The following is an 11,811-nucleotide window of genomic DNA, read 5'->3' as shown; positions in this document are numbered from 1 at the left end:
CACTACAACGATGTGGAATCGATTCCAAAACACTCAGCTAAACTAAATCGCTGAATGTTTGAGCACAGAGCTCAAAACCCGCATAGCTTAATGGTGTCGTTATTGTTTTACACATTATTTAGTACGCCGTGTGTGATTTGGGACGTTGCCTGAAGTACACTGTAGCTAGGGCACTGAAGTGAATCAAAAGTGAGTCGATTGTTTTGATTCCACTTATTAGGAAACAACATGGACCCCAAATCACAAGAGTCGATTCAACATTGAGTTGATTCGGCTCACGATTACAACAGAATAGTTCGTTTATTTATTCATTCATTTATTTACCAACTGAACCTGTTCAGGGTCGCAAGGCAAGGGTTTACAGTAGACAGGGTGCCAATCCAATCCACACTTACCCATTCACTTCCAGGTGGGGCGGTCCGGGTCCTTTCTGTGTGGAGTTTGCATGTTCTCCCAGTGTTCGCGTGGGTTTCCTCCAGGTGCTCCGGTTTCCTCCCACAGTCCAAAGACATGCAAGTGAGGTGCATTCACTTACATTCAGGTGGCACGGTGGCTAAGTGGGTAGCACTGTTGCCTCACAGCAAGAAGGTCCTGGGTTCGATCCCCGGGTGGGGCGGTCCGGGTCCTTTCTGTGTGGAGTTTGCATGTTCTCCCCGTGTCCGCATGGGTTTCCTCCAGGTGCTCCGGTTTCCTCCCACGGTCCAAAGACGTGCAAGTGAGGTGAACTGGAGACACTAAATTGTCCATGACTGTGTTCGATATAACCTTGTGAACTGATGAATCTTGTGTAATGAGTAACTACCGTTCCTGTCATGAATGTAACCAAAGTGTAAAACATGACATTAAAATCCTAATAAACAAACAAACAAACCCATTCACTCACATTCAGGGTCATTTAGAGCAGCAAATCCACCTTCCTCATGTTTTTTCATGGTCTTGGTTGGTATGGGTCATGATGTCTTGGTCTGAGATGGACTTGTATTTGTCTTTAAATAATTTTGAAAGGTGGTACTATAGCCCAAAGGTTTCAATCTATAGTATATACATAGTATATAAGGCCTAGAGCAGAGAGGGTTAAGGACCTTGCTCAAGGGCCCAACAGTGGCTGCATGGCAGAGCTGGGATTCGAACTCTTAATCTTTCAGTTGATAGCCCAAAGCTCTACCCACTTGGCTACCACTGGGTTACCACTAGGTAAATGTGAGCCCTTACGAAAAACACTAAAACAAACAACTTTCCTACCACTTTTTCATATAAAAATGTACAGTACATTTTATATACATGAAGTAGAATGATACTGGAGCATAACTTGCACTTTTTGTGCATAATAGAATAGAATAGAATAGAATAGTACACCTTTATTGTCATTGCACAGTGCACAAGGAAATTTTTGAGCATCTCCTTGACGGTACATGTATGTACACACACACACATATACTGTATATACACATGTATTAACAGATAAACATATACACACGTGTGGTTTTAAAGATCTTTATAGAAAAATAAAGAGAAGAAGGCTATTGCACAGTCCCTATAAATTGCACATTATTTTCTAGGATGCAAAGTTTTGAGAGTTAAGTGTTTTTATAGCGGAGGGGTAAAAGCTTTATAAGTAAATGTTATAAACACTGTATAGCAAAACGTAAGTGGACACCTGACCATGAGCTTGTTGGACATCCCAGTCTAAAACGTTGTCGCCTATTGTGGCTATAATAATTTCCACTCCCTTCTGTCAGAATTTGTGGCCATTTAGAGTATTTGTGAGCATTTGAACGGGAAAACCAACCACATAATTGATGTTCCAGTTAATTGCAATTTATATTTAGATGTTCATTAGAGTTGAGGTCAGGGCTTTCTTCAACAAACTCATCAAACGCTCTTTGTTCCTACAACAAAGAATAAATTATTACTTAATTAAAATGTCTTTATATTTATATTTGATACAGTTACATTGGACAGGATGTGGACAGAATGACTGGCTATAAATATAGAATTCAAGCAGCCACAGTGTTGAGGAGCTGGTCCTAGGGTTGGCCTTAGCACATTTGGCAGGATTTTCACCCATCACTCCTCACTTAGCCAAATGAATGAATGAATTGCCAAGCATAATAATGTAAAGACCTGTGTCCTAAATAGATGACTATTTTTACATGAAGTATTTACGGGTGGTGGGGGCCGCACAGTACAGAATAAAATAAATAATTTACATTTTACTTTATATATTATACTTTATATATTATGCATATTTACTAAAGTCATTTATCTTTTATCATTTGTCACTATACACAGTTTTAAAGAGACAGGTTACTAGCTTCTCCGCCTGATCAAGTTACCATATAAAAAGACAATATTTTTTTAAGAAGAAGATATACTTTATTTGTCATATATACATATACAGATGTACCTTACAATAAAATTCATTCTTCGCATATCCCAGCTTGTTTGGAAGCCGGGGTCAGAGCGCAGGGTCAGCCATTGTACAGCGCCCCTGGAGCAGACAGGGTTAAGGGCCTTGCTCAAGGGCCCAACAGTGACTGCATAGCAGAGCCTGGATTTGAACCGCCAATCTTCCGGTTGATAGCCCAAAGCTCTACCCACTAGGCTACCACTGTCTACCACAGGTATTTTTAGTATTAATTTCATAATATAGTCTATTTATTTATATATTTGTTTATTATAAATTATTTTATTTATTTGTTTATCTTAAGGGGTGGCTCGGTGGGTAGCACTGTTGCCTCACAGCAAGAAGGTCCTGGGTTCGATCCCAAGGTGGAGTGGTCCCGGTCCTTTCTGTGTGGAGTTTGTGTGGGTTTCCTTCACGAGCTCTGGTTTCCACACATAGTCCAAAGACATGTAGTCAGGTTAACTGGAGATACAAAATTGTCCATGACTTGTGAACTGATGAATCTTGTGTAATGAGTAACTACTGTTTCTGTCATGAATGCAACCAAAGTGTGTAAAACATGAAGTTAAAAGTTAAATCTTCAAGTGCATGGTAGGAAAGAATATGCCAAACTCATAGACCTGGGTGTGACCCTGGTCCTGTGTGGGACACGATTACAATGTTTGTCACATACACAGTTACAGAGAGACAGTTTGTCCTGCACCAGGTTTCCAGCTTCTCTGCCTAATCAGGGTATCATATAAAACACAATTTCTTTTAAACAAAGATTTTTATTATTATTTTACAAGTGCATTTATGTATTTGTTTGTTTATTATAAATAATTGTATTAATTAATTTACCTGTATCTTTAAGTGCTTGGTGGTGCCGTGCACCTAAATTAATTTGTGAAGTTTCCCTAGAGAAACCATATAAACATTGGGAAAGAATATGCCAAACTCACAGACCTGGGTGTGACCTTTGGTTAGTTCTTCCAGACTAGGGGTGTGTGGCTCCGGTCCTGGAGATCTGGGGTCTGGGCGGTCTGGTGCTCGTGTGTTTTGTCAGATTTGCTGGCGCTGCGTGTTGGCTTCTGGCTGCATCCAGCTTCTGGACTCTGGGACCGGAGCTGCCCACCCAGAATATAGACAAACGCGCAGAGCTCGGGGGTTCTTGGTATTCCTATTTATTCAAATGATCCTCCAGGCCACCCAAGACAGATGGAGGTCCCTACTGAGTCTGGTTCCTCTCAAGGTTTCTTCCTGTAATTTTAAGGGAGTTTTTCCTTGCCAGTGTCGCCCTCGGCTTGCTCAACAGGGGTTTTGGTCTGTCGGTCCTGGATTCTGTAAAGTTGCTTTGAGACAATGTCTATTGTAAAAAGCGCTATATAAATAAAGTTGACTTGACTTCACGGTTACAGTGTGTGTGGGGGGCGGCACGGTGGCTAAGTGGGTAACACTGTCGCCTCACAGCAAGAAGGTCCTGGGTTCGATCCCCAGGTGGGACGGTTCGGGTCCTTTCTGTGTGGAGTTTGCATGTTCTCCCCGTGTCCGTGTGGGTTTCCTCCGGGTGCTCCGGTTTCCTCCCACAGTCCAAAGACGTGTTTGATATAACCTTGTGTGAACTGATAAACCTTGTGTAATGAGTAACTACCGTTTCAGTCATGAATGTAACCAAAGTGTAAAACATGACGTTAAAATACTAATAAACAAACAAACAAACAATGTGTGTGGAATCGACTCCTGGTATCGATTCTTTCGAGTCCTGATTTGATTCCAGATTAAAGGAATCGAGCAGCCTAGAGGCGCACAGACGGGCTTATGTAAAATGTGCGTGATGACGCAGTCACGTAGCCCCGCCCTTCCGTGTTTTTTAAACCGATCCTGATCGAGAATCAGACGATCAACATTGTCAGTCGGATCTATTTAGTGTCTGATTCAGATCTGCAGGTCAGTACAACATTTATTTTACATTATTAAGCTTATTTTATTATTAAATAAAGAAATATAATCTACCATCTACAACAAAAGTCCTCTGTTGATAGAATACATGTCCTGCACACACACACACACACACACACTGGCAGTAAATAACACAGAAAAAGCATCAACAATAAAGCATCACACTGCAATACACTGTTTACATCTATTCTATTCACTTTTATACGTTTTGCACACAAAAAACATGTTTTTATATCCATCGTAAATAATTAAAGCCTCTTGAAAATAGTGTTGCTTCACAAAGGACTGAAAATAAGCAGTTCGAACACTGCAAATGTAAGATTTACATAAATATTTACAGGTAAATCTACATGAAATATAAAGATTTATGCTATAATATTGTGTCTTGTATTAAAATCCTGATTTAGCTCATGATTGCCTTTTATTGCCAATCATATTAAATACTTTAAGACCATGAATTCATGAATAGGAAGAGTATTTGAAATACATAAACCTTTAATAATAATAATAATAATAATAATAAAATTTTATTTATAAGTGCCTTCCAAGAAACCCAAGGACACTGTACAGATAGAGGCCTAAAGCAACATGGAAATTAATCAACATAGTAATACATAAATAAATAAAAATAACCAAAAACAATCAATTTAATAGAAACCATAAAACAAAATCAATAAAACAAAACATAAGTAAATTAATATTAGTTGTCAGGAAAAGCAGCAATAAAAAGATGCTTTTTGAAGGAGGTAAATGACGAGCACGACCGAAGGTGCAGTGGTGGGGAGTTCCACAGTTTTGGCCCTGCAACGCTAAAAGCTCGGTCACCAACAGTACACAACCTAGAGGAGGGGACAGAAAGGAGATGGGATTCTGAAGACCGAAGGGAACGTGAAGGGAAGTGCCTAACCAATCGATCAGAGAGATAGAGGGGAGCCAGGCCGTGAAGAGATTTAAATACCAGCAAAAGGATTTTGCATTGGATGCGGAAATGACCCGGGAGCCAATGCAGTCGTTTCAGTGTAGGGGTGATATGCTCAGTGGATCTGGTGCATGTAAGAACCCTGGCTGCTGAATTCTGGACATACTGCAGCCTCTTTAGGCTACAGGCAGGAAGCCCAGACAGAACTGAATTACAGCAGTCCAGTCTAGATGTAATAATCGCGTGAATTAGTGTCTCAGCTGCAGAGTAGGAAAGGCAGGGACGCAGCCTGGCAATGTTTTTTAAATGGAATGCTGTTTTTGTAACTGATTTAATGTGGGTATCAAATGAGAGTGAAGAGTCAAATATAACACCAAGGTTACGTAGCTGAGTAGTAGAGGCTGTAACAAGGTGGGGAATGGCAAATGCAGGTTGTCCATAAACCTTTGACCTAAATACACCAAGAGGATGCACAATTTAATAAACGTTCTATGGGGATTACACCAGCATACCTGTTAACTAACAAAACCTAGTCAGTCCTAGGCCTTGACCAACAGTAATGTAATGTAATTATATTTACAAAGCAAACATAAAAGCAAGTAGGAAAAATAAATGAATCTGGGTGAATGAGTGGATTTGTCTACGCGGCCAGCAGGGATCGTTTGTTCTGCAGAGAGAGATAAGTAAAATAAATATTTTTTTGCAATGCATTGTTGGTATTATGGTTTGGCGTGGACGATAAGGTCACAAATACTGTAATGCTTGTGTGTGCCGATGTGTTCTGACATAAACTATATTATGCCCCTGATATTTTCTATGAAAATATAAACACTGTAAACAAGTTAAGTGTTTTTTTTTACACATATGTGTTTTTAATCTAAGATGTAATAGCTATGTTTAATGGCACTTTTCATTCTCTTATAGAGAGATGACTGCCAAGCGTGGCCTTATCACTGACACATTCAAGGCCGTAAAAAGAGCAAAGAGAGACAGAAGGGACAAAAAGTCTCCGTCACCCCCTGCAGCAGGTAAGAATGTTTGTGCATGTTCAAATGAAAATCTTCACAATGATTACTCTTATTAGTGCTGTTATAGATCTGTTATTACCTCGTAGCAGATCCAGAGCCTCCTGGTCTGAGTGAAAGAGAAACCGATTTGCAGGAGCTTAAGAAGTTTGACTTGGACTGGCAGTTTGGACCATGCACAGGTACTGAGCCAGTCACAAGCTGGTGTTAATGTTTTCATAATACAGACAAGCAGGTCATCGAAATGTACATACAGTTCAATAAATTGCAACATCAGTATGTGGATGTGTATTATGCCTATGTGTTATTTATTTTATTATAAGTGGCAAATGGTAAGGAGATGGATTTAGACATTCAGACTTGAGTCTAGACATATCTTGGGATTGCTTGGTGCAGGTATCTGAATAGATTAGATCAAATAAAATGAATTAAGAAAAACATGTTATTATATGTTATATATATTATATATTAACATACAATAGAAACATAAAATAGACAGCACACAGTCAAACTTTCAGGAAAAGGATGTGTAATGGAGATGGTACATATACAATATACAGTCTTGTACCGAGATGCATGTATGTAGTATGTACAGCTAAAAGAACTGAGCATGTAAAGTTAAAGTGCATATGATGTGCACTGATTGCAGATAAGGTATGAGAGGCACATGGTATATACCATGGTTGATGTATGTACAGTATGTGTAAGTATGTATATGTGTAATAAAGTGCATATGGGGGAGGTTAAAGCAGTTTGTCGTTTAAAATTTATGTATGTTAAACTGTATGTCTAGTATGCAAAAACTGTGACTTTTTATTCTGTTTGTTGTTTATTTACTGTAATACTTCTCACCGGTATGTTTGCAGGTATAAATCGATTGCAGAGGTGGGAGAGGGCGGCTCTACATGGGCTGGACCCCCCACAGGAGATCAAAAGCATTTTGCTAAAGGAGAGCACAGACCCAGACTACATACAATGGTACTGTTCACCAAAAAATACATTCATCCAAACGTTTACCACAAGATGCTACACCTATTGCTATCAGGTGTATAAAATCAATTATATATTTTACATGAGATGCAGTTTCTTTTGCCTCCTGCCGAAATTGTTAGTCAACTAGGCATCTTTTAGGATTTTATGCTAATAAACATCCATTCCTGCATTTCAGGCCTGCAAGACATTCCAAAAAAAGTTGGGACAGTAAAGCATTTACCACTCTGTAATGTTAAAAGAGGTTTTGGCACCGAGGAGACCGAGTGATTTAGTGTTTCAGCTTTTATTTTGTCTCGTTCTTCCTGTAAACACGTCTTAAGATGTGCAGCAGTACGGGGGGTCGTCGTCGTTTCAAAATCCTCCACACGTTCTGTATTGGGGACAGGTCAGGACTGCAGGCAGGTCGGTCCAGTACCCGTATTCTCTTCTTCTACAGCCACGCCTTTGTAATGTGTGCAGCAGGTGGGTTTGCATCGTCTTGTTGAAAAATGCTGGACGTCCCTGGAAAAGACGACGTCTTGAAGGCAGCACATGTTGCTCTAAGATCTCAATGTACTTTTCTGTATTAATGCTGCACCATAGAGTGTAAATGACCTTTACAAAGGGTACTGACACACCCCCATACCATGACAGACCCTGGCACTGACACCCCCCCATACCATGACAGACCCTGGTACTGACACACCCCATACCATGACAGACCCTGGTACTGACACGCCCCCATACCATGACAGACCCTGGCACTGACACGCCCCCATACCATGACACACCCTGGTACTGACACACCCCCATACCATGACAGACCCTGGTACTGACACGCCCCCATACCATGACACACCCTGGTACTGACACACCCCCATACCATGACAGACCCTGGCACTGACACACCCCCATACCATGACACACCCTGGTACTGACACACCCCATACCATGACACACCCTGGTACTGACACACCCCTATACCATAACAGACCCTGGTACTGACACACCCCATACCATGACACACCCTGGTACTGACACACCCCCATACCATTACAGACCCTGGTACTGACACACCCCCATACCATAACAGACCCTGGTACTGACACACCCCATACCATGACACACCCTGGTACTGACACACCCCCATACCATTACAGACCCTGGTACTGACACACCCCCATACCATGACAGACCCTGGTACTGACACGCCCCCATACCATGACACACCCTGGTACTGACACACCCCCATACCATGACACACCCTGGTACTGACACGCCCCCATACCATGACAGACCCTGGCACTGACACGCCCCATACCATAACAGACCCTGGTACTGACACACCCCATACCATGACACACCCTGGTACTGACACACCCCCATACCATTACAGACCCTGGTACTGACACACCCCCATACCATGACAGACCCTGGTACTGACACACCCCCATACCATGACAGACCCTGGTACTGACACGCCCCCATACCATGACACACCCTGGTACTGACACGCCCCCATACCATGACAGACCCTGGCACTGACACGCCCCATACCATAACAGACCCTGGTACTGACACACCCCATACCATGACACACCCTGGTACTGACACACCCCCATACCATGACACACCCTGGCACTGACACACCCCATACCATAACAGACCCTGGTACTGACACGCCCCCATACCATGACAGACCCTGGCACTGACACGCCCCATACCATAACAGACCCTGGTACTGACACACCCCATACCATGACACACCCTGGTACTGACACACCCCCATACCATGACAGACCCTGGCACTGACACGCCCCATACCATAACAGACCCTGGTACTGACACGCCCCCATACCATGACAGACCCTGGCACTGACACGCCCCATACCATAACAGACCCTGGTACTGACACACCCCATACCATGACACACCCTGGTACTGACACGCCCCCATACCATGACAGACCCTGGCAATGACACGCCCCATACCATGACACACCCTGGTACTGACACGCCCCCATACCATGACAGACCCTGGTACTGACACACCGCCATACCATGACACACCCTGGTACGGACACGCCCCCATACCATGACAGACCCTGGTACTGACACACCGCCATACCATGACACACCCTGGTACGGACACGCCCCCATACCATGACAGACCCTGGTACTGACACACCCCATACCATGACAGACCCTGGTACTGACACGCCCCCATACCATGACAGACCCTGGTACTGACACGCCCCCATACCATGACAGACCCTGGTACTGACACACCCCCATACCATGACACACCCTGGCACTGACACAGACCCATACCATGACAGACCCTGGTACTGACACACCCCATACCATGACAGACCCTGGTACTGACACACCCCCATACCATGACAGACCCTGGTACTGATACACCCCCATACCATGACAGACCCTGGTACTGACACACCCTCATACCATGACAGACCCTGGCACTGACACAGACCCATGCCATGACAGACTTTTCCACAGAAAGACCTGGAATGTGGATTCACCTGACCACAATACTTGTGGTTATCTTTGCTCATCAAAGACTCAAATTTCCCCTTTTTTTGGAATGTGTTGCAGGCCTGAAATGCAGGAATGGATGTTTATTAATAAATAAAATGAAGTTAAACAGATAAAAGATGAAATATCTCAGGTTCATCCTGTCTGACATCAAATAAAAGTCAACACAAATGTAAGAAACTCTGTGTTTTTATTGTATTTGCATTTTTCATACTGTCCCAACTTTTTCTGATTTAGGGTTGTATATTACAAAACATGTTCTCTATCTCTAAAATGTATGTTTGACCTTTTGTTCTTCGTTCTGTCCCGGTTTCAGCCTCTGGCGTGATTACGCATTGTGAAGAGACGTGAGTGACGAGAGATACAGCTTGAGAAAAGAAGAGTGGGAATGATTATAATGGATGTTTGTTTGTTAATGCTACCTTCAAGTTCATTTTTACACTACAGTTTTATAAGTGCTGTTTAATTAAACAAAACTTTTGTCATAACCTGTTTCAAAGTCATTTCCAAGTTTTATACACTTTGCATAAAAACACACAAATGAGCAGAACAGTGGCACAGCATAGCACAGGTATTGTTAGTATTGCTTAGCTTTAGGAACTCAGGTTCAATCCCTACCTTTGGTTTGTGTTTGTGTGGAGTTTAACATGATCTGTGTGGGTTTCATCTAGAGCAGTGGTGTCCAAACCTTTTCAAGGAGGGCCACATTTAATAATTTGAAAGTGCCCGAGGGCCAACAGTCCCTTATGACATTGTTTTAAACAATAATATATGCATATAAATACGCTGTTATTTATTTTTTGACACAGCAAACAACAAAATAACCAAATGTGAGCATTCAGATGAACAAATCAGGACATACAGAACAAGCCGAATGAATTTCTAACTGTAATGTAAAACTTTCAGATGCAGCTTTTGAGCGGTGTGGGTAACCGTACGGCACGAATATCCATTTGTGTGAAACAACCATCAAATCCACTTTAAAACGTGTGTTTTACAGCTCAATCAGCTCAATCAACTTCTCCAGGAGAGTCTAAAATACGATTATTGCAAAAAACAAGGTTAATGTGGATTTATGTACCAAAAGAACGTTTCTATATTTATTACTGCTCATCAGTTTTTTCTACCACTGAAACTCTAAGGTCGTTGTTTTAGTACAGTACATCACGTTAAATTTTGTTCACGTTAATCGTTGTTCGTACAGCATGTGTCGCTTTTATCTCGTCATATCAATTCAATTCAAAGAGCTTTATTGGCATGACTGTTGTGGTGGTTACAGTATCAGTAAATACAGTGTATCACAAAAGTGAGTACACCCCTCACATTTCTGCAGATATTTAAGTATATCTTTTCATGGGACAACACTGACAAAATGACACTTTGACACAATGAAAAGTAGTCTGTGTGCAGCTTATATAACAGTGTAAATTTATTCTTCCCTCAAAATAACTCAATATACAGCCATTAATGTCTAAACCACCGGCAACAAAAGTGAGTACACCCCTAAGAGACTACACCCCTAAATGTCCAAATTGAGCACTCCTTGTCATTTTCCCTCCAAAATGTCATGTGATTTGTTAGTGTTACTAGGTCTCAGGTGTGCATAGGGAGCAGGTGTGTTCAATTTAGTAGTACAGCTCTCACACTCTCTCATACTGGTCACTGAAAGTTCCAACATGGCACCTCATGGCAAAGAACTCTCTGAGGATCTTAAAAGACGAATTGTTGCGCTACATGAAGATGGCCAAGGCTACAAGAAGATTGCCAACACCCTGAAACTGAGCTGCAGCACAGTGGCCAAGATCATCCAGCGTTTTAAAAGAGCAGGGTCCACTCAGAACAGACCTCGCGTTGGTCGGCCAAAGAAGCTGAGTGCACGTGCTCAGTGTCACATCCAACTGCTGTCTTTGAAAGATAGGCGCAGGAGTGCTGTCAGCATTGCTGCAGAGATTGAAAAGGTGGGGGGTCAGCCTGTCAGTGCTCAGACCATACGCC

The 11,811-nt window shown here is 42.2% G+C and overlaps 1 protein-coding gene across 2 annotated transcripts; it reads left to right on the top strand.

Annotated features, from left to right (window-relative positions):
- Positions 1-4,238: 4,238 nt before the first annotated feature.
- Positions 4,239-10,304, top strand: pold4 (DNA polymerase delta 4, accessory subunit). Of its 2 annotated transcripts, none has more exons than XM_062995342.1 (5): positions 4,239-4,333; positions 6,189-6,292; positions 6,382-6,471; positions 7,156-7,267; positions 10,133-10,304. In XM_062995342.1, the coding sequence occupies exons 2-5, from the start codon at positions 6,193-6,195 to the stop codon at positions 10,155-10,157; spliced, it is 327 nt and encodes a 108-aa protein (XP_062851412.1). In that variant the 5' UTR covers positions 4,239-4,333; positions 6,189-6,192; the 3' UTR covers positions 10,158-10,304. The 2 variants fall into 2 exon arrangements, with proteins under 2 accessions (XP_062851412.1, XP_062851411.1); XM_062995341.1 differs by having other exon boundaries at positions 6,379-6,471.
- The last annotated feature ends 1,507 nt before the right edge of the window (positions 10,305-11,811 follow it).

The sequence above is a fragment of the Trichomycterus rosablanca genome, chromosome 5, assembly GCF_030014385.1.
Source record: "Trichomycterus rosablanca isolate fTriRos1 chromosome 5, fTriRos1.hap1, whole genome shotgun sequence".
Taxonomy (NCBI): Eukaryota; Metazoa; Chordata; class Actinopteri; order Siluriformes; family Trichomycteridae; genus Trichomycterus; species Trichomycterus rosablanca.
This window is presented reverse-complemented; position numbering and strand designations above follow the sequence as displayed.